Source organism: Mus caroli, unplaced genomic scaffold, assembly GCF_978045245.1.
Source record: "Mus caroli unplaced genomic scaffold, Mus_caroli_1 scaffold_2, whole genome shotgun sequence".
Lineage (NCBI taxonomy): Eukaryota > Metazoa > Chordata > Mammalia > Rodentia > Muridae > Mus > Mus caroli.
In genome coordinates this window covers 22355527-22378630 of record NW_028227257.1, presented here as the reverse complement: position 1 = coordinate 22378630, position 23104 = coordinate 22355527, and the positions used below count along the sequence as shown (strand labels likewise).

Below are 23104 nucleotides of genomic sequence, written 5' to 3'. Positions count from 1 at the left end.
CCCGGCGAGCTACCCACAACCCCCCGCGACAAAGCGCGCGAAAATCGCCTTCTTGAGCTCGCCTTCCCTTCATCGTCTGCCTCCGCTTTTCTTCTCAAAAAGTCCCTTTCTCCTCTGGAGCCCGCAGCAGCCCGTCTCCCGGAATGGGATAAGAAGATAGACCTCGGACTCTAACGGAGATCTAGCTCGGGCCCTGGGTGGGCAGCTGCGGGGCACCGGGCCGCGGGGACCGACGTGAGGGAGCGGGGCGGAAGGATCCGAGCCGGTGCTGAGGCTGCCGGGACTGTAGCTCGCGCCCCGCGCTCTCCACCGCGGGTTCCCTGGTGTGGGTGGCTTGGGACTGCGAGTCCGTTCACGCTAGTGGGAAGCCTTCTCATGACACTGTCCTGTGGGCCCTAGGTTTGTCAGCTCCTCGGCGCGCCTCCCGCCGGCTCTCACTGAGCTTTGACCCTCGATGGAGGTAGAGGCGGGAGCTGCCGAAAGTGGCTTCTTCACGTAGAAGCGCCACGTCAGAGACTCCCAAATCTCGCCAGAAAGGGATGCAGGGACAAGGGTTTGGGGTGACGGGTCTCAGCATCACTCCCAGTATTCTGGGAACTGTCCCAGTAAATAGTCGTTTCAGGAATAGAGATGATCTTCGCGCTTACCTGAAAGGTGTTTTTAAGAACCTAAACTAGAACCTGACCGTTTGTCTTTAAAATACAGAAAAATAATAGCATTCAGATGCACCAGGTAATTCGTAACCTTGAGAATACCAAGCTAGTTCTCAGTCGCAGGAGGCTTTTCTCCGTATGTGAAAATGCTATTGTGCATGTCTTTGCGTACCTGGCTCTTCATCATTTAAGTCTAAGTTTAACCCTCTCAGGCCATTACTGAGCAGTACATTTATAAGCTGACACCTAACTTCTATTTCACCGTCTCCATTGTACCTTATCTGAAATTGTCATGCTTACTGATCAGCTCTTCCTTCCGAGAGTTGGATGGTAAGATAGAGCCGTTTGTCTTCACTGTATTCCCTGGTGTGGATTATTTCTCTGCTACACTAAGGACTTGGGGCAGTGTGTTTGAAAATTACCGAGTAGGCCTTGTTCGGATGAAGGAGTCACTAGCCTTACATGATGTAGCGGAAGGAATCGTTGAATTAAAAAATACAAAGGTGTACTGCTCAAGGAAGAGTCCTTATACAGGGAGATGGAAAGCTCTCTAAATCCCAAATAGGCAAATGACAACAGACCAAAGAAACAGCTCCAGCCTCATCTAGCTTTAGTGAGACGGTGAATTAGTTTACTGGGGTTACATAGGGGGAGGAGCAGGGGTGACTCAAAGGCATTGCATCATCAAAAAAACGCACTCTGTCCGGGGTGAAAACTGCAAAAGCTGCATCCTTGGAGCTCCCTGCGTGCGCTAGCTGAAAAATCTCCCTACGGGAGTTTGGAAGATCTTTTGTAGAAATCTATTTTTTTTTTCTTTATTTACAGAGCCTACTGTGGTAGAAATCCAAGTGCGTCTGAAGAATCTTTTTCTTACAGCCTTAGCTCAATGATAAGCCAGACCTGCTCACCCATGAAGCAGAATGAAGAGGCCTGGAAGGTGGAGAGAAAGCAGACAGGAACAAATGTACTAGATATTTCTGAGTGACTGAGTTAGGAGTGGTGAGAGGTTCCAGTGACATTGGAAATGATGGGAGCTGAAGAGATGGCTTAGCAGATAATAAACAAGCACTTGCTGCTCTTCAAGATGATGTGGGTTCAGTTCCCACCACTGACAGGGCAGCTGGCAGCCATTCATAACATCAGTTCCAGAAGATCAGATACCTTCTTCAAGTCTCAGCAGTTACCAGCCACAAACATAGAGTACACACATACATGCTGCAAAACACTGATACACATAAGCTAAAATACATAACCAGATAAGCCTTTAAAAACAAAAACATGTGAATGGGAAATAAGGTTGGGTTTCCCCATTCTGTTCTTCTAAAAATAATACTGGAATATTCTACTGTAAATTATCTCAAGATTATCCCATCATTACTTTTTGTGTAAGAAATTTTAATATTAAAACATTCCTAACGTCTGAGGTAGTTCAGTAAATGGCAGTCCTCTGTCTCTAAGTGTGTATGTACTTCATTCTATGAATTTTAGCCAACAAATATAAATAAACTAAGCATTGCTGTGCTTGATACCACCTATTGGTGGCATTACTCAAAAAATAAAATTTTACCTTAAGGGAAGGGGATTCCACATAAAATATGAAAAAAAGGTCATTCAGCTTTTCCTGGTCACTTGTATATGTCCCCAGGTTAGCCTCTCTAATCAATTCCCTTACAGTTTTGGATTCCAAAAAGAGACTTCATTTCTGTTTCTGTGAGAGTCTTGCTGTATACCTCTGCCTTACCTAGTGTTTGCTAAACAGGTCAGGGTGACCTTGCACTAGTGACAGTTCTCTCACCTCTACCTCACAACTGCTGGAATACAGGCATAAGACACCAAGCCTGGCTTGTTTTCTCACTTTTTAAGTATGGAAATTTAAAGATGAATATCTTTTCCTATAGGTTTGTTTCTACCCTGAGAATGGAACAATTCATGAAATCAAATCAAGGACTGAAAAAAAGGTTCACAAATAAATACGAGTTTTTATATAACTTCATTATCTTTACAGTATAGGAGGGACCAAAAATGTACAGTATACTAACTTTGGGAATGAAGTGGCCAGTCTATAAATTTGATAAAATAGTGGAGGCTCAGTATTACTAAAAGCGTATATGGTTGCATGAGTGCCAAGTCCTGCATGGCCTTGGAAGGGAGGGTGTGACATGGTTTCCCACCTCTGGAGCAGAAACAGTAGGACCTGGGCCTCCATGAGTGTTGACAGTTATGGGGCATGAGGCTTATTTGTATAATGTATATATTTTGCTTCCTGATCTCCTTCAGGAAATATTCTTTCTGCTAATGTTAATGCCTCCATGATAATTAGAAACAGGGGTTTTGAAGCAAAAATAGTAAATGCTGCAACCTTCAAGACAGCCCTTAAGGCTGTGGGAAAGAATTCTGAAAACATGAGTTCAAAAATATGTAATTTCTCAACTATGCAAAATATAAGGATGCAATATGAATTGTATGAGGGGCTTGACTGACCTAAAAGAACAAAGGCAGTGGCCCTAATGAGCCACTTGTCAGGAAGATACAAAGCAGGCAGATTTCTGAATTTAACATCAGTTTGGGACAAGTGAATATAGGTCCAGGCATGGTAGGAATGGTAATCTCAGGCCAGGTTTCCACCTAGCTATCTTATTGTTGGTGCTTACAAAGGCAAGCAGATCTCTGAATTCATTTGCAATGTTTCAAAAAAAAAAAAATGAAGTTGTTGTCTAGAAATCAAGAGGATAAGGTCATAGTTTGTTGATTTGTGGAATAATCAAGTAGGAATCTGGAGTAAATGGCTAAATTGATATGTAAATAAAAGACTGGGTTTTGGTTTGAAATACTGCTTGGAGAGCAAACAGTAGTTTTAGAATTTTTAGAGCTCTTTTAGAATTTTTTCTAGCAGCTTTTCTGACTTTGGTCAGAAAACCCATGAGCTATCCAGAGAGCTTTCAAAAAATTTTTTTTTCTAGCACAAGAGACCTATCTCTTAACAGACAGCTGTCTATAGAACTATCTGGGGAGCCATCTCAAGCAGAACACAGGGCAGTCAGCTTCTACCCACAATTGATTTCCAGTCATTTCTCTCACCACTCCCAAATGCCACTTCATGTGCCTCAGAACCCCCAACCAAGCCGAGGCACATGAGTTTGTTTGGAGCACACATTTAGCAATGGAGATTGATTGTAGAGCAGATCTGTGTTTATTCCCATTTCCAAGAACAAGCAGATTGGAGAAGAATACAGCAGACTAGTCAAGGATGTGGATCTAGGAGCCAGAATACTTGCGTAGTTCTGGCTTTGCCATTTACTAGTTGTGTGACCCAGAGCAAATCACTTTCATGTTTGTTACTTTAGCTTCTCCATCTGCAAAATGAAGGTAATAAAATGAGGTGACTACAAGAATGAAAAGGGTTAATTATATATGTACTTAGAGTTAGGGCCATCATAAACTCTCAGCAAACTGTTACTCATTTTTATTGGATAATCTAGAAAAAAGACTAGTTCAAAAGTGGATAGTAAAGTTGGTTTCCTAAAATGAGCCAAAGGAGAATATGGTAAAGGGTGAATGTAATTCAAGTGTTTATTTAGTTAGCAGTGCAGTTTTGCATGTAGTGATTTAGGTATTCTTGAGTCTGACTTAGAATGAAGATTTAAGCTGGGGTGTTCAAAGTGACATTGATATCTAGTATGCCTGTAGCCTGCAGGCTATAGGTTGGACATAGCTAAATCCACCAGTCAACTGAGATCTTCATTTTAGCTAAAATACTGCAGGGTTGAGATAAGATCATCTCTTTTGGACAGTGAACCTCCTAGCATATTGGCACATCCCACTCAATATGAACCATCATTTGTATCTGAAGGCATCTCAGCAGATACCTTTGATAAAGAGATTGCAGTGAGTGTTGGGGAAGAGGATGACTAAAGATTCACATTGCTCACTGAACAACACAATGGAATCCGCTGTGGGAAGTAGTTCTTCATCTACAGTTGTCACACTTCCTTTTTCTCTCCATAGGGTCCCAAGAGGTTTGTTTTGTCCTGGAGAGTTGACCTCTGGCTTTTTGCTTAGGTTTCTCCACCAAACAAGAGCCTAGAATTTACACTTAATACCTCATTTCTAGTTTTCCCCACAGGGATTTCATACCCTTCTACATACAGTTATCAAGGTATTTATCCAACATAAAATAATCTATTTCTTAGAAATTCATCTTATGACAATATTTTTTTTGTTTATCTTTAAGATGGACAGCTGGTAGTCAACAATTTCCATCTTAGAGCTTGCTAAAAATTTTCAGCAGTCATTGGAGAAATTGGGAACGTGGGAGCTAAAGAAGTGAGACCTTTGTATAGACTGGAGTAGATTCTGCTCTATACTCTTGTCAGAATTTCATTATTGCTCACAGGTTTCAACAGGAATTGGAAGGAAAAAGGCCTTATGAGAATTTATAAAATACTAAATATGAAAATATAAAAATAAACTGGTATCTAAGTTTTAAGATTGTTGACAAACAAGTAGCCTTGACAACAGTACCGACAATATTAACATGGTAACATTGTCATTTATTTGGAATTTTTCTTTTGTCTTTTTTGTTATTATTTATAAAAATTTTTCCTTTTTAAAAATTTATTTATTTATTTATTTATTTATTTATTTATTTATTTATTTATTGAGGCAGGGTTTTTCTGGGTAGCCCTGGCTGTCCTGGAACTCCCTCTGTAGACCAGGCTAGCCTTGAACTCAAGAAATATATAGACTATGCTGGCCTGGTACTCTCAGTGATCTCTGTTTCTGCCTCCTGAGTGCTGGGATTCAAGGTGGGCACAGAAGTCTTGTTTTTTGCTAAAATATAACAAAGCTATAGTGAAGGAGAGACTCGCCTGAGATGCACAGTATAACCAAGCATGGTCTGGTTCCCCTGTCTCAGCCTCCCAAGGGCTGGGGGTACAGCTGTGACCTGTTTTTGTGAACTTCTCCACTGACCTAGATCCCTGGTCCTGGGATCTCTCTCTCTCTCTCTCTCTCTCTCTCTCTCTCTCTCTCTCTCTCAGTCATCAACACATAAACTTTGTGGATGTATGGCATGAATGAAAAACTCATTACAATTTTCACTATCTCTGCAATTTAAACTGAGAAATTCACTCCCTGATACATTTTAACTAATAAAATGTTTTTAAAGTAGGGATTGTGTTGGAGGTAGCTACCTGCATGGAAGTATATTCAGACTGGATTGTAAGCCTGGAAGAAAAAGCAGAATTCAGGTTAGCGGAATGGGTAAATTCAGGCTAACTCAATGGGTTAACGAAGTGTAAATTCCTGGTTTCTTTATCAACTCAGTTGTGTCACATGCTGCTTTCCTGTAAGCTGTCTTGTGCAAGGGCATATGATATTTTGCTGAAAAGATACACTTGAGGGGGCGTGTGATGTTTGCAAAGAATATAAATAGAAGCTTATAACCAGTGGGGGGCCACTCTTGAATTGCTACACTGTGCTACACTTCCCTTCTTTGCTGGTCTTCACTTTGTAGAGAAAAGCTCACCAAAGAACTTCTTGTGGTATCCTGTCTGAATCTGGCCACTTCCGATGTCTTTTGCCAATTAGGTGCAGCCTTGCTGTTCTGTTGGATGGAGCTGAGCTGCCTCTACTGGCTCATGTTTGGTGTTTTCTACTAGACTAGATGGCTGGTATCATGCCAAGGAAGATTGAAATCTCCCCAAAGAACTACTACTAAACAGGCCCACAACCCCCCTTTCTCTCCTACCTCTAGTTGGTGGGCTAGAAGGGAGGTTGAAGTGTTTAAGAACCCTAAATAAAGTAGGTTTTGAAAAATCTAACCCTACAGGTAAATCTATTTGCCACCAAGCCTGACAACCTTGGTTTACTCCTTGGGCTGCATATTGTGGAAAGAACTCCCACAGTTGTCCTTAGACCTTCCCATGAGTGTGGACACTCATAGATACACACAGAAATAAAATACAGTAACTTTTAAAGAGAAAGAAAATTGGAATGTGTTTGTCACTTTTGAGGTTCTGAAAGGGTTTGTGGGGCTGGATAGATGGCTCAGTGGGTAAGAGCTTTCCGAAGGTCATGAGTTCAAATCCCAGCAACCACATGGTGGCTCACAACCATCCATAATGAGATCTGATGCCCTCTTCTGGGATGTCTGAAGACAGCTACAGTGTACTTGCATATAGTAAATAAATCAATCAATCTTTGGGCCAGAGCAAGCGAGGCCAGAGAGAGTGGGCCAGAGAGAGAAGAAAAAGTGTCTGAAGACAGCTACATATAATCAATAAAGAAATCTAAAAACAAAACAAAAAGGCATGCACCACTACCACAGCCTAGATGGATTCATCTTAAAAAAAAAAAAAGAAAGAAAGAAAGAAAGAAAGAAAGAAAGAAAGAAAGAAAGAAAGAAAGAAAGAAAGGGTTGTTCTTACCTGCTGCCATGTGCTTTGCAGCTAAGTATGAAGACAGCACAAGAGCTTCCTCAACCAGGAAACGCTTGTCTCTGCTTCTGATGTACTCCCCACCCTCTGGATTCGGAACAGAGCCTGAGAGGCAAGGATGCGCAAAGAGGGCTCGGGGTCTTGTAACAGTTCTCTCAGATCTATATGGCAAGAAAACCAAGACTGGAAGTCTAGAAGTGAGCACTGCTCTCTATGCCAAGCAGCTGGCAAACAAGAGTGGCCAGGATAAAGGGCAATGTTCCCAGACTCTCTAAAAGTCTGTATGTTGTTGAATTGGTTCCAGTTTTGACCTGTGAAACCCACTGTTTTCTGACTTGTTAAGTATTTCATTCCTTTGCAATAACCATATTTTAAGTAGTCTACATAAAATCAAATTACCTGGGCCTGACAACCTCTATCTAACGCTAACTTCACTTTTTTCCTTATTCTAAGCACGTTAACTCTCAAATTATCCCTTGCTGTATTTTCTTTCTCTTATGTCTAGTGTTAAACTTTTTTTTTCTTTCTTTTTTTTTTGTTTTTTGTTTTTTCAAGGCAATGTTTCTCTATGTACACTGGCTGTCCTGGAATAGGCTTTATAGACCATGCTGACCTCAGGCTGGTTTCAAACTCAGAGATCCATCAGCCCCTGCCTTTCAAGAACTGGAGTTAAAAGCGTGCACTACCACAGTCTGGCTTAATATTAACCTCTTCTTCTTCTTTTCTTTTCTTTCTCTCTTTTTTTGAAAGGTTTATTTATTTTTTATTTATTTTATTTTATTTTTTATTTATATGAGTACAGCTGTCTTCAGAAACATACTAGAAGAGTGCATCAGATCCCATTACAGATGGTTGTGAGCCACCATGTGGTTGCTGGGAATTGAACTCAAGACCTCTAGAAGAGCAGTCAGTGCTGTTAACCGCTGAGCCATCTCTCCGGCTCTAACATCAACCTCTTAACTTATTGTCTTACTCTCAAAAGCAGAGGCAGGCAGATTTCTGAGTTTGAGGCCAGCCTGGTCTACAGAGTGAGTTCTAAGAACCAGGGCTATGCAGAGAAACCCTGTCTCAAAAAACAAAACAAAACAAAAACAAAAACAAAAAAAGATTTTTAAAATTTGGTTATGAAAGTAGTAATTTTTATATTGTGAGAGTGTATATTTGCATTTCTTTACCTTTTCTAACTACCTTTTTCCCTTCAGTGCTAGAGACTGCACTATAGAGCCCAGTGCATTCTATAACTAAACAGTCTACAACTAAGCTATAAACAAGCATTCTACCACTGAACTATATTCAGATTTATACAAATATTCTTGAATGGGAGCAATAATTCCTGGAGCATTCAACCTGCAGAACTGTGCAGTTACATAAAGGTTGACCCACCGACAGTTCGGAAAACAGTTCTCTGATGGTTGTCTTAGATGACTATAAAGCACCCTCATGCCAAGTTCTGCTCTCTACAGCATAGCTGCTTAGACAGTACTGCAGCCTGTGAGATGTGTGTGAATAGCATCACAATTTGTTAATATAGAATTCTAGAAAGATATTGCTTTATTTCCCAATAACATTTAGAGTTCTCCCCTAAAACAGTTGTTAAAGCTGTTTCCAGACAAACAGCATCACAAGCCTTCCCAAAGGCACCTCAGACTTAAGACTATAACTTGTTTGAATTACAGTCACTTATGTTTTTATTGCTGCATAAGCTCAGAGTTTAGATGCCAGACTCAGCTATGCTACAGAGCATTCTCTAGGCACAGAATCAGATACCTTCCAAAACAAATGTATTCCACATCTAAACAATGCTGTGACTTACCTTTCTCTATCCAGTCAGTACCTTTCCTCTTGAGTTCACTTGTATCCACATAATGTGATAAGAGCCCTGAACACAAGATAGCACTTTCAGACTTTTAGAGATTAGAAGCTTTCCATTTTTATCATTTAATAATGTAGGCAAATGGCAGAATTAGCCTTTTGAAAATAAGGCATATTCAGAGTAGTACATTCTAGTTCACACCTGTAATCCCAACACTTCGGAAGCTCAGACATGAGAATTGCCATGCGTTCAAATTCAGCTTAGGGTACACAGTGAAGCTGTCTCAAAAGCTAAGCAGACCCTTGACTGGTAACACACATTTTTTATCCGAACATCCATAGGGCAGAAGCGGGTAGGTGGATCTGTCAGTTCAAGGCAAGTCTGGTCTACAAATCATTTTCATGCTGGCCAGGGATACACAGTGAAAACTTGTTTCAAAAATGAAAGAAATGAAATGAAAAAGAACAAATGAAAGGAAGGAAGGAAGGAAGGAAGGAAGGAAGGAAGGAAGGAAGGAAGGAAGGAGATAAGGAAAGAGAGTGAGCTAGCAAGATGACTTAAAGGGTTAATGGGCTTGCCCATGAGCCCAACAACCTGAATTCAATTCTCAGAACCCACACAGTGAAAAAAGGGCTGATTCCCACAAGTTCTCTGACCACCATGTCACCAAAATGCCATGTTACTACATGTGTGCATACACACAGGCACGCACAAAATTTTTTTAAATAGTAAAATAATATTCCCAAGAGCCTTACAGTTATTGATTGATAATATGGTTCCTGCACAAGACTGGGCCCACAGATATTCTGTCACTAAGGACTTTGAGGCCCGGCACACCCTTGACATTTCTGGGCAGTTATAAAGGTTTCCGGGTAAGGGATCTGGGAATTCCTATACCTACTGTTAACCGTTGCTGCAAAGGGCAAAGTGAAGGGAGAAACATTTTCTCGGTGGGGCGGTCACTTGTAGGTTACCCAGGCTCCTGTAGATAATCCTTTACCCATACACCTAAAGTAACCCTACTTAAATTTCATTGAGTTACCAAAATACAAGGCATGAGAGTAGACAAGAGACCATTGCAAAGGAAGGAGATGAATGGGAGTCGGTGTGGATAGTAGAGGGTTATGGGGTGAATATGATTGTAATACAGTCTGTGTACCTAAAGAAAAGGATGGGGATGTTCAACCCCCGGGGGAAGGTAAGAATAAAGGTAGCTTGTACACATGAAAGGGTTTCTTTTACCTACAAACAAGACAGCAGTTCTTCTGATGGGAAGTTTTGGATCCTTGGAATACGTTAGTGTTTGGTCTAGGATGTCTATCTTCCCCTTGCTTTTTTCTCCCTAAGTTGATGGGAAAGAGCGCACAGAGCAACAAAGTAGCTGGTGAGTACAGCAGTGAATGCCACAGTGACTCTTCACCATGGCAGCAAGCCCTGCACAGCTAAGTTCTCAGGATCCCCACCTGCACCCCTGTCCATGACACCCTATGTCGTCACCCTGGCTCCTCCGCACCTGTCTGTCTTCTCAACTCCAAAGGCTACCTTTAGCTTTAACTTCCCGGTCAGCCCTGCTCCGAGGCTCTCTGTCTTGGCACAGACTATTTTCCACTTGGACTTTCTATTTTAGTTCTTTACAAGTTTTCAGTCCCCGTAAGAGTTTCCAAGCTCTAAACTGGGAGTTTTAAAACTGGATTGCTGTAGCCTGCTACACAAAGGATGTGTTTTGCTCTCTGGGTGAATGCGTACTCCTTTCAAGGGCCTTTTGGAAGGACAAGAACAGGAAAGGAGACAAGAATTTTTTCTCATAGAGGCTACAATTCGACATGGACAATTTGTACTTTTATCCACTGGGACACCAAATTTTTTGTTGAAAATTTTGTCATTAATGCATCAATTATGGGTAATGGCTGGAATTCTGAGACCTAATACCCAGGAAGAAGGCAGGCGAGGGCACTGTGATGTGCTTCCTAGCCCTATGAGCTTGATGAGAAGAGACTATATGGGGTTTTAAGTATGTGGAAGATTCCTAGAAATAGTCCCAGAGACCTCAGCATGGGATCCAGATGGTTCTACTATAATCAGTTTCTAGAAAACTATGCATGGACCTTCTAAAGCTACCCTGACTCAAGCCTGCCCCTGATATGAGCTATATAGGCTCTGCTGGGTTTTTGAGGAGAAGATGCTATCTGGGCCTCGGGGTTAGTGGCAGGTTGCCCTCTTCCTGTGTAAGGTCATACACTATGGCAGTCCTTGCGTAGGGCTTATCATGCTCTGAGAGAAAATACAACAATCCAGTTTATCAGGCAAAGTGCTAGAAACATAAAAACAACACATAATTATTTCCATTCAGCTCATATGGATTTTTTGTTTTTGTTTTTGTTTTTGTTTTTGAAACAAAGTCTCCCTGTATAGCTCTTGCTGGCCTAGAGTTTGCTGTGTAAGGTAGCTTGGCCATTAAGTTACAGAAGTGCACCTGCCTTTGCCTCCTGAGTGATGGAATTAAAGGTGTGTACTACCAAGCCTAGTTCAAATAAAGGTTTTCAACTAGATGTTGTCAGCCTGATCTTGTAGTTTCTGATACAACTAATGGTGCGTGCTAGTTTATCAGCCATTTTGTTATTACTGTTTTGAGTCAAGGTCTCACACTATAGCTCAACTTGCCTTCAAACTCATGCTGGGCTTCCTGCCTCAGCCTCCTGATGCTGCTATTTACAGGTATGTGAACCACACCTTGTACTACCAGGTATGTGGACCACACCTTATACTACCAGGTATGTGGGCTACACCTTGTACCACCAGCCTTTTGCATATATGAAGAAATATATATAGTAGTGAACTTGTTGGCTAGTGAAATGGCCCAATGGGTAAAAGTGCTTGCCTTACAAACCCGAGGATTCAAGTGTGATCCCTGGAACCCACAAAAGCCAGATATGTAATCCCAGCATTCCTAGAGTGAGCTGGAAGATAGAGACAAGAGACGCCCTGCCTCCCAAGGTGGAAGGCAAGAACTCACTCTTGAAAGTTGTTCACTGACCTCCACTTGCACACTGTGGCACACTCAGTGTGTGTGAAATACACAAAAAGAATTTTTAAAACTGTACTTGTGGGGCTGGTGAGATGGCTCAGTGGGTAAGAGCACCCGACTGCTCTTCCAAAGGTCAGGAGTTCAAATCCCAGCAACCACATGGTGGCTCACAACCATCCGTAACAAGATCTGACTCCCTCTTCTGGAGTGTCTGAAGACAGCTACAGTGTACTTACATATAATAAATAAATAAATCTTTAAAAAAAAAAAAACTGTACTTGTGACTAATTGAGGGCACTATAGGAAAAAGATCTACCTCTAAAGCAGTTCATGGGGAGTGACTCCCGCTGTGAGGGGGATGGGCAATGTTCCCTGTGTACCATGTGTCCCCACTAAAAGCTACCAGAAAAGCAAGCAAACAAACAAAGCCACTATTTCTCACATACAAAGAATTTGCAGACCCTTCTAACTTCATTTGGTTTGATGTATAAGGGGTCTTTACAGTATACTTCTTGGGGCAGCTTCCAATTCAGGAACCGGGCACAAAGAGTTAGGACTCGTCTACTCTCCTGTTGGGGAAAGAGTAGCATAGGTCAGTTTCAAACATGTTTTAACTGAGTAAATCTCCTCAGTAAAACTGACACCGAGGTCTAATGTGAAAGGCTGCTAATTTCAGAATTACTCTGGGTGAGATGAGGAAAGGGAACGAACAGGGATCCTGCCTTCCTCCTGAAGACGCCGAAGGAGCCATAAACCTGCAAGGTGTGAACAGGCTGTAGAAACCACTGGTCTCTGGAGAACCTACTCGATGTGGTGCCCAGGTAAGTTAAGTTATATAGCCCGTGCTCTAGGCAGGATTCCACTGAACAAGCGAGTCTCCTCTCTAGTCACTGCTATCAGAATGCCACCAAAACATTCAACACCTTATCTCAGGGCCACTAGATATTTGGGCCAAAAATATTCTTTTAAGGCCAGGTATGGTGGTGCATACCTTTAATAGCAACACTTAGAAAGCCAAGGCAAATGGGCAGATCTCTGAGTTAGAGGCCAGCCTGGTCTACACAGCCAGTTCAAGGTCATCTGGGGCTACATAGTGATCCCAGCATTCCTTGTTGCAAAACAAAAGCAACAACAAAAAACAAAGCCTTTGGGGATTGATGAGAATAAGAATTAGTTCAGCTCCTTTGTGTAGCACTTTGTAGCTGTGTAGCAAAATTCATGATACCCAGGTGTTCCACACTAGGTTTTTACTCCTTCAAGAAATTCTCACATGCATGCGTTAACGTGCTCTTTGCAGTACCATAATCATGAAAACTGAAAACTGTCTAAGTGTCCTGGAAGAGGAGAATGGGGCAAATTTTAGATTAAATGATGCAGTTACATATAACACTGACAATAAATGATCTACAGCTTTACAATAAAAATTTCATAAATACAATGTTAAGCAAATATGCTGAAAATTATAGAAATAGACAACATAAAGTTTAAGACATGAAAAAATAAACTGGATATAGTGGCACACAACTATAATCCCAGTTCTTGGAAGGCAAAGGCCAAACACCTGTACACACACACACACACATGCACCCCACAAGCAAGGCATTGATGGCACACAACTGTAAACCCAGTACTTGGGAGGCAGAGGCAGGACAATCAAGTCCATCCAGGATCAAATATTCAAGTCTACCCAGCCTTGGCTACATAGGGCCTTTGAGACCAGCTTGAACTACTAGCGACCCTATCCCCAAACAAACAAAAAGCACAAAAGAAAGGTGAGGGAAAGGAAAGAGAGGAGAAGAGGGAAAGGAAAGGAAGGAATTACTACAGCAATGATAAAAATTTAGGATGACAGGCTTTTGAGAACTTCTGGGAACAAGTGTGTAATGTGTTTGCTTCATTTCTTAGCACTGAGATAGCACTGGTTATATCCTAACCCAGTTTAACACCAGCTCTCCACTCAGACTCCCCTCTAAAGAACTTGACTTAGAAGTTGTTCAAGTTTGTAGGAAAATAAGCTCAGAGCCTTGGCAGCTCTGGACCTTTTCTGATTGCCAAGGGATGTCAGGTTGGGGTGAGATGAGGTAGCAATGCCTCCATGAACTTGTAAGCCACAAAGATATGCTTCCTGTCTTTGTTAGGGTTTTACTGCTGTGAACAGACACCATGACCTAGGCAACTCTTATAAGGATAATATTTAATTGGAGCTGGCTTACAGGTTCAGAGGTTCAGTCCATTATCATCAAAGCGGAAGCATGGCAGCATCGAGGCAGGCATGGTGCAGGAGGAGCTGAGAGTTCTACATCTTCATCTGAAGGCTGCTAGCAGAATACTGGCTTCCAGGAAGCTAGGATGAGGGTCTTAAACCCCTCCTAATAGTGTCACTCTCTGGCCAAGCACATACAAACCATCACACGTCCCCATCACCTGGTTGACAAAGTTTGAGCTATACTTTACTGGGGTCTGAAATGTTTCCTGGAACTCATGGTGTAGATAAAGCTGCCCTCGAACTCACAGAGATCCACCTGCCTCTAACTCCTGAGTGTGGGATTAAAGGCATATGCCACCACTGCTGGCTATTTGTAAACTTTTAAGTTTGACTTTCATTTTTGTGCAAGGGAGGAGGGCACAAAGAACAAGCTACAAAATATCACAGTATAGTGGACTGAGCAAGCTAATAGGTGTGTGTGTGTGTGTGTGTGTGTGTGTGTGTGTGTGTGTGTTACTGTCCTGGGAGTTGAATCTAGGATCTCATATGTGCTAGGTAAACACTCTACCCCTGGGCTATGTTTCCATCCTCTTCACTTTCTGTCTGTCTGTCTGTCCCTGTTTTGATCTCTCTATGTGTATTCTCAGGAATTAGCTCCTCTCTTTTCACATATGGGCTCCAGGAATCAAACTCAAGCTGTCGGGCAGGCGTGGCAGCAAGTTACATGTACCTCCTGCCAGCCCTACTTTGTTACTTTGAAACAAGATTTTTTTGTTTTGTTTTGTTTTGTTTTTTTTCAAGACAGGGTTTCTCTGTAGTCCTGGTTTTCCTGGAACTCACTCTGTAGATCTTACTAAATTGTCTGCACTGGTCTCGAACTTAAAATCCTTCTGTCTCGGCCTCATACGTAGCTGAGATTACAGATCTGTGCACTATGCCCAGTCTCAACAGACTTGTTGATATCAGACGGCTTACATGACAACCATAATTCTTACAGCAAAACTCTCAGAAGGCTTAGGAGAAATTAAGTCTCCAGATGATCCAGATAGGTTACTCTCTCTAACTTAATTCAAGCATGTTACAAGTCTCAAGGAACATGTTTGTCATTAACACTGAGGTTTTTTTTGAGTTGTGCGCTGTCTACTTCTGTGCTATACTACAAAGTGATAATACACAGGCCGCCACCCAAGATCATATTTTGCTACACAGAAATAAAGAATTTGATTTCCCACAGTTTATTCAAGGAAATAACTGAAATGTAGTTTTGTGCCAGAGGCCATAAGGAGCAAGAATATGACTATAAAGTCTGTGCCCTTAAAGATATAAACTCTTATTTTCAGGGCTGGATTTAAATTCAGAGTTATTCACGGCTAATGAGAAACTGACATTACCTTAGCTATTTCATCATTTTCATCCTGAGAAAACAGAAGTAGTGGGACTAAGCTCTCCAGCACTTGATCTTCCACGCTCTTCTTCTCTGTGTGTTTCACAGCCTTTATGGATGCTCCAAAAAGAGTCATGGAGAAACAGTGAACGTCCTGTCTCACCTAAGATGGAGGATTCACAGAGAAACAGCTCACTGACCTAGCTTATAAGAATCCCGGGGAGCCTGCACATCAACCTTAACAGGAAGCCATCTAGCTGCATGTAGTTGAGGGCAAGAAATGAAACCACAGAGGCAGGCAGCAAGACCCATGTTTGGTACCTTTGCTCTCTGATCTGTACAAGCAAGAAATGGAATTGTTCTGCCTGTGCCTGAAAAATCTTGTACCCAATACTGCTATTCACCACTCAGAGCTTATGCTCTGCTGCTGAAACCCAAAGCCCTGAACGTCTGCCATTGTGGTCTATGTGCTTCGGTTAAAAAATCTTTGTGATTTGGGACAAGGAAACTTGGGAGGCAGAGGCAGGTGGATTTCTTTTCCCTTCCTCTCTCCCTCCCTCCTCCCCTCCCTCCCTTCCTTTCTCTTTTCTCTTCTCCTCTTCTTTCCTTTCCTCCTCCTCCTTTCTCTCTTCCTCCTCTTGTTCCATGACCTATACAAAACGAATTCTTTCCCCTTCTACAAAGCGTGGTCTTGGTAAGTCTCTCAAGATTTTAGTTGTTTGTCTTTTAAGGCAGGGTTTCTCAGTGTAGCCATGTCTGTCCTGAACCAGGACAACCTTGAAATCAGAGATTCACACACACACACCCGCCGCCCCTGCTTCTCAAGCACTGGTATTAAAGTTGTGTGCCACCACCACCAGGCTATGTCTTAGGATTTTTTTTTAAGTCTGAAGAACAAAAAAACATTACTCCAGAAAAATAGAACATCACAGATATGGAAGGGGCTTGAGTGTGAAGATCTCAATGGCCTCTAAAAGCAAAAAAATTCTATCCTGTAAATAAAATAAAATGGCCTTAATATTGTCTCAATATCTACTTGCTGGCAGGCACCCGCCCTCTGGGGAAGAATCTTTTTCTTTCATTGTCTTACATCACCAAATAAGGAAAGCAGGGTCTTCATCATGGTAGCCAAGGTGGTGGAGTCTAGCATCTTGACAAGCTGCAGGAGAATCTCGATAGCCAACAAAATGATCCTCTCATCGGTCTCATGTAGGCTATTTAAGATGCATGGCAGCAGGCTTTTGATGTCTTCTCTCTGTGTTCAAAAGCAGCCATGACCTCCTGTCCTGGTTGCACACTATATAGTTCTAAATGGAGGGATTCCATCTGACTTAGGTAACTCTGGCTAGTCCAGGACAGAGAAGTGGTGGAGAGGTGGACTAGCCCTCTCGCTACTAGGGTCACACCTGATATGTAGAGGAGGAGGAGGAGGAGCTGTTGGGAAGTGCTTCACAGAGCAGAGGTGGGACTGGGTCCAGGAAGGCCAGGAATATACCCTTGGCTTTACTTTAAGGACAAGCTTTCCCAACACAAAAGACATGGGATGGCCAGCTCAGGACACAGTGAGCTCTCCAGCATGAAGGTATTCAAACTGGCTTGAGAACCCTTGATAGGAATTCAACACTTTTGACTAAAGATCTTTAAATATCCTTCCCAGCTGTGCTCCTACAAGGAAGCAGTCTTCAGATTTTAAAAATATGTAAGTCTGTGTGTATATATTTAAATAAATAGAATAACCAAATGTTCACACATACAACCAACGAGAGTTAGCATATACTAACATTTGTCATTTATGTTCCATATATGCATGTATATATATATAAAATAAAAACATTAGCTGGGCGTGGTGGCACACGCCTTTAATCCCAGCACTTGGGAGGCAGAGGCAGGTGGATTTCTGAGTTCGAGGCCAGCCTGGTCTACAGAGGGAGTACCAGGACAGCCAGGGCTATACAGAGAAACCCTGTCTCGAAAAACCAAAAAACCAAAACCAAACCAAACCAAACAAACCAAAACAAAACAAAACACATCTCATGTGACAAAAAGCCTCAGGGTTACTTCTGATTGAGCTTTCTGTTTTTTGAGCCAAAGTTTCTCTGTATCTCTGGCTGTCCTGGAACTCACTCTCTAGACCAGGCTGGCCTTGAACTCACTGAGATCCACCTGCCTTTGCCTCCTGAGTGGTGGGATGAAAGGTGTGTGCCACCACTGTCAGGCTGAGGCATAGTTTTCTAATGAGATATGTGGAAGATAAGCTTTCTTTCGTCATGAATGATAGTGAGCTCTGTCTTAGATGATAAATATCCTGGGAGTATCCAAATACGCCACAGGGCAGCATGGTGTATGGCATCACTGGGCAGCTAGATGGTCTCTGCTGTGTTCTTACAATAGGCATGCCTCCCCACCAAAATGCAAGTTTCAAAGCGTTATGCATATTTGTGACTTGGAATTCTGAAGTCAATCAATTTTTAATTATTTTACCCACATAACTCCTAGGTATAAAGTTAGAGCGGTACACGTGGATATACAGTGAAAAAAGTCCACCACATTCACCCCTGTTCAACACTCCCTAAGGTCCTCCTCCCCGAGCTTCCAGGGTATGTTCGGGGGTTTTTCTTTTATTGGCTAGGAAATAAAACCTGACCACTCCAGTTGTCAGGGGTCCTTTTACCATATCCCGGTGTCTGACAAGATTTCGCAGTCCCCTCAGTGCAAGGATCCTTAAGAGCTTACTCTCTTCATTCAGCCAGGCTTTCAGGCGGACAGTAGAGTATACCTTGGGCAGTCTCCTGGCCATCGGACTCTTCAGGAGCTGAAAGAACCCAAAAAGCCGCCCAAGAAATGACTGTGAGGCTCTTTTTCCCTGGAGGGAGATACCTTCCCAACAACTCTACATTTCCTTTGAAATCATCGAGCCACCGCACAGAGGTGAGGCTGGGGGCAGGAACACAAAGATTCTCCAAAGGATTGGATGGAGATGAAATATCTACTGTAAGCCCAGAGTGGTCCCAGCCTGACCCCAATGAATACAGCTTAGGAATGAGGGTCCACTGCTCTCTCGGCTTCCTGAATCCAGTATCCACAGGACTCTTACCTCCACAAAAAAGCCTGCAGATGTGAGTTTATGCTTGTCATTCCCTCGGTTAATCAAAGGGACCAGCAAGTACAAGATCTTATATGCAAAGAGCTGACTTCTTTCCATCAAGGCACTGTAAAACCCAGCAACGGAAACATCTCAGACAAGCTTCCACGCAGATGGGATTTCCCAGGGTGGGGCCCTCCAGAGGTTTTGTGTTGCTTCAAGTATTCAAGAGGCCATGGCAGGGCCAAGACTTTTGACATTATTTTCCTGGTTAATTTACAGATACTATGACTAGGCATGACGGCACATACCTTTAATCCCAACACCTGGGAGACAGAGGCAGGAGGATCACTATGAGTCTGAAGTTAGCCTGGTCTATAAAGAGAGCTCCAGACCAGAAACATAGTGAGACCTTGAATCAAAAAATTACAGATATTAGGCTAGAGTCTGCTGGGGCACGCCTTTAATCCCAGCATCGGGGAGTCAGAGGCAGGAGAGTCTCTGCATTCCAGGCCAGTCTGGTCTACAAAGGGAGTTACAGGACAGCCGGGGCTGTTACCCAGAGAAACCCTGTCTCAGAAAAAAAAAAAAAAAGTGGGGGGAGAGAAAAAGGAAAAAGATACAGATATTATATACTCTGTTATGGTTTTAGTTTCTGTGATTTTTTTTTTGAAGAAATGGGTAAAATGGTACTGCTTAGAGGAGGGGATGAGCATGTTAGAACAAGGAATTCTCACTTGGCAAGGAGGAACACTCCCTGAAGATGGCCTTCTCCCCTCAGAAGGGTCCATCCGCCGCTCTTTTCCATGATGCTGAATTCCTGCCAGCACAGGGTTCTGAGGAGGAGAGTCTTTGTAGCTTGTATGGCGAAGCTAAGGTGAGCAAACACAAGCATGGGTAGAGAGAATAGCCCTGCAGCTCAATGGAACGAGCCATGGCTTGCCTGGAATCCAGTCCTTTCTAGAGGTCTTAAAGATGCTTCACGTTCTAATAACTGGAAAGGCCCTCTACATAAATTCTCAGCCTAACGAAACCTAACCTCATTTTGTTTCTCAAGGAGATCTATAATTTAGGAACTGATTTGGGATACTAAATGAACACCCATTGCATTTTTTTAAAAAAATATTTTTTATTTTTATTTTATGTGTGAGTTGCCCTGCATTTCTATGCATCATATACATGCAGTACCCATGTAGGCCAGAAGACGGTGTTGGATCCCCTAGAACTGGAGTTATAGACAGTTGTGAGCTGTCCTGTAGGTGCTAGAAACTGACCCTGGGTCCTCCTCAAGAGTAGCCAGTGGCCTTAACCCCTAACCCAGCTATCTAGCCTGATCCACTGATTTAGATTTGGCACTGTTGGTAGAATGCTTGCCTAGCATGCTCTATGCTCTGAGGTTAAGCCTCATCACTGCAGAAACCCCCAGCATGTGGGTGGGAGCTAGGATGTCATCCTAACCTGCAAAGTGAGCTCAAGACTGGCTTGCAGGACATGAGCCCCTGTCTCAAAAAAAAGAACGAAGAAATGCAGTTTATACTTTCGCCATCAAATTTATCATCACAGCTTACAAATACTTTGTGAGTTGTTGTCCTATACATAGCTTCAGGAGTGTGTCAGAGCTGGAAGGGCTCTTGGAAGAAACTTGTTCCGATCTCTTCACTTACAGAAAGGGAAACTAAAGCCTAGAACAGTGAACTGGTCCAGTGTGTGCAACTAATTAGACTGATGGATGAGAACTACACCTGGACCTGCTGACACTTGGGCCTGGTCCTAAGTATAGGATCGTCCTAAGTCCATAGTAGAGCTCTTCCTCCCAAAATAGTTGTGTCTGCAAGCGCTAGACATGTCTACAAAGACCTTGCTGAGGAACTAAAAATATCTCCAAGGAACATCCAAGAAACAAGGAATTGTTTCACTGGATCAGTCCAGTTTGGGAGGCTGGTTTAGCAGTTTTGTCTCAACTTGCTCTATTAGGGAAGGACGGACTGGCAGAGTATCACACACTATCTGCCAAGTACCCAGATATTATGGTTCCACTTAACATTGGTTCCAAAACACAAAAAAAACAAAAAACAAAACAAAAAGTCCCTACCGGCAGTAAACAAAAGCCAGAGTGACTCCTAGTCTCTTGTCTTGAGGACTTCAGAACTATGCTCACTCACAGTTAGGACCATGACTATCCTTGAGACTACTACAGTGCCCAGGACTCAGTAAGCTTTCAGATCAATGAAATCACAACGGGCAATACCACAAAGGTGTAACCTCCGTTGGTACTTCCTGCTCTGCATACAGGCCACTTGGGATGCTGACATCAGACATGGTGAGGCCGATGCTGTGGTGAATCTGGATGAGCAGGGTCATCAAAAGCTGAGGAAAGAGTCGGAATGTGGCTGCTCGGAGTCTGTTCCCCATGAGCACCTCATAAAGGGCATCGGTCACCTGTGGCAGAAGAGGCACGGGGAAGGACTGAGTGTCTGGTGGTCCTAACCCTTGCTCTGCCCCACAGCTACCCACTTGCAGTGGTAACTGCTACAGGGAATAGTAAAGTGGTTCTTAGGTGGCAGGCAATAACTCAAGAAGGGATTCATTTTTGTATCAATGTGTTACTAAAGTGCTCTGTGCAGTAAGACAAAGGCAAAGTCTTGCTCAAGGTGTGGCTACTGGAACGTTGCTCTGGCTGGAAAGGAGACTGTCAAGTCCCCCCACATCTCCTATACCACAGTCTGCACTGCGTGACTAAAACACACACGAATTTGTTTAACATCTAAAACTGCACTAATGTAACATTTTAGATTTTTTTTAATTTTTAATTTTGTTTATTTTATTTATTTTAATTGGATATTTATTTACATTTCAAATGTTATCCCCTTTCCTGGTTTCCCTCCCTCCCCCTGCTTCTATGAGGGTGTTCCTCCACCCACCCACCCACTCCCACCTTCCCGCCCTTGATTCCCCTACACTGGGGCATCTGCTACAGATGCAGCTGGAGTCATGTGTACTCCTTTGTTGATGGCTTAGTCCCTGGGAGTTCTAGGGGATCTGGTTGGTTGATATTGTGGTTCTTCCTATGGGGTTGCAAACCCCTTCAACTCCTTCAGTCCCTTCTCTAGCTCCTCTATTAGGGACCCCACGCTCAGTCCCAATGGTTGGCTGCTAACATCCGTCTCTGTATTTGTAAGGCTCTGGCAGGGGCTCTCAGGAGAAAGCCATATCAGGCTCCTTTCAGCATGCACTTCTTGGTAGTGTCTGGGTTTGATAACTGTATATGGGATGGATCCCCAGGTGGGACAGTCTCTGGATGGCCTTTCCTCTGGTCTCTGCTCGATACTTTATCTCCATATTTGCTCCTGTGAGTATTTTGTTCTCCTTCTAAGAAGGACCAAAGCATCTACACTTTGGTCTTCCTTCTTATTGAACTTCATATGATCTGTGAATTGTATCCTGGTTAATTGGAGCTTTTGGGCTAGTATCCACTTATCAGTGAGTTCATACCATGTGTTTTCTTTGGCGATTGGGTTACCTAACTCAGGATGATATTTTCTAGTTCTACCCATTTGCCTAAAAATTTCATGAATTCGTCGTTTTTAATAGCTGAGGAGTACTCCATTGTGTAAGAAAGAGGAGAAAGAGGAACACTCTTCCATTGCTGGTGGGAATACAAGCTGGTACAACCCCTCTGGAAATCAGTTTGGAGGTTCCTCAGAAAATTGGACATAGTACTACCTGAGGACCCAGCTATACCACTCCTGGGCATACACCCAGAAGATGCTCCAACATGTAATAAGGACACATGCTCCACTATGTCCACAGCAGCCTTATTTATAATAGCCAGAAGCTGGAAAGAACCCAGATGTCTCTCAACAGAGGAATGGATACAGAAAATGTGGTACATTTACACAATGGAGTACTACTCAGCTATTTTAGAATTTTTTAAAAGCATAAATTCATAAGAAAAGAGAATGAGAGTAGACGATAGCAAATTAGAAATGCTGGAAGAACTCTGGAAGCTTAAAATACTATGGCAGTAACTTGGACTAGACAAAGGAGAGCCGAAAAGTAGCAGGAGAGGAGATTAGGTGAGACGCCCAGCCTGCCAGAGGGCCAGATGTGGGTGGAATCCCCACCCTTGGAAAGTCAAAGTCACCTTCCTCATATGGGCACTGTGAGGCCAGCCTGAGTTACTTGAGACACTGCCTCAAAAAGTAAACAGTGTATAGACTGACAGGAAGCAGTCTCTGTGCACAGAGCGTATAGACTGACAGGAAGCAGTCTCTGTGCACAGAGCGTATAGACTGACAGGAAGCAGTCTCTGTGCACAGAGGCCAGGGGCTCCCAGCAACCCTCTGACCTCTCTGTACAGTTTTCTGAGAATATAAGACTGCTCTAAAAGAAAGGAGAGACTGCTTCTAAAAGGCCGACTGGGTGGGAAAACATATCAAGTGCACACAGGCACAGCTATTTCTAGAAACTTCATTAGTGTGATAGAACAGTTGTGAGCTAAGAA

The 23104-nt window shown here is 42.9% G+C and overlaps 1 protein-coding gene and 1 non-coding gene across 6 annotated transcripts in view; one reads left to right on the top strand and one right to left on the bottom strand.

Moving 5' to 3' along the window:
- Window positions 1-3511: 3511 nt before the first annotated feature.
- LOC115030448 (U7 small nuclear RNA) lies at window positions 3512-3574 on the top strand. The gene has a single exon (XR_003836045.2). It is a non-coding gene; the product is annotated as a U7 small nuclear RNA (small nuclear RNA).
- A 250-nt stretch (window positions 3575-3824) lies between these two features.
- Window positions 3825-23104, bottom strand: part of Mroh8 (maestro heat like repeat family member 8) — a 73826-nt gene continuing 54546 nt past the window's right edge. For 2 of the 5 annotated variants that reach the window (XM_021156950.2, XM_021156956.2), the window contains 12 exons: window positions 20849-21039; window positions 19338-19472; window positions 18613-18727; window positions 18190-18330; window positions 16609-16773; window positions 15526-15681; window positions 12375-12497; window positions 10146-10245; window positions 8904-8969; window positions 7082-7251; window positions 5846-5879; window positions 3825-4006 (listed from right to left, as the gene is read on the bottom strand). In XM_021156950.2, the coding sequence (XP_021012609.1) occupies window positions 7103-7251; window positions 8904-8969; window positions 10146-10245; window positions 12375-12497; window positions 15526-15681; window positions 16609-16773; window positions 18190-18330; window positions 18613-18727; window positions 19338-19472; window positions 20849-21039 (1341 nt within the window). In that variant the 3' untranslated portion in view covers window positions 3825-4006; window positions 5846-5879; window positions 7082-7102. The remainder of the gene's footprint in view (window positions 4007-5845; window positions 5880-7081; window positions 7252-8903; window positions 8970-10145; window positions 10246-12374; window positions 12498-15525; window positions 15682-16608; window positions 16774-18189; window positions 18331-18612; window positions 18728-19337; window positions 19473-20848; window positions 21040-23104) is intronic. The other 3 variants (XM_021156951.2, XM_021156952.2, XM_021156954.2) reach the window with 3 other exon arrangements.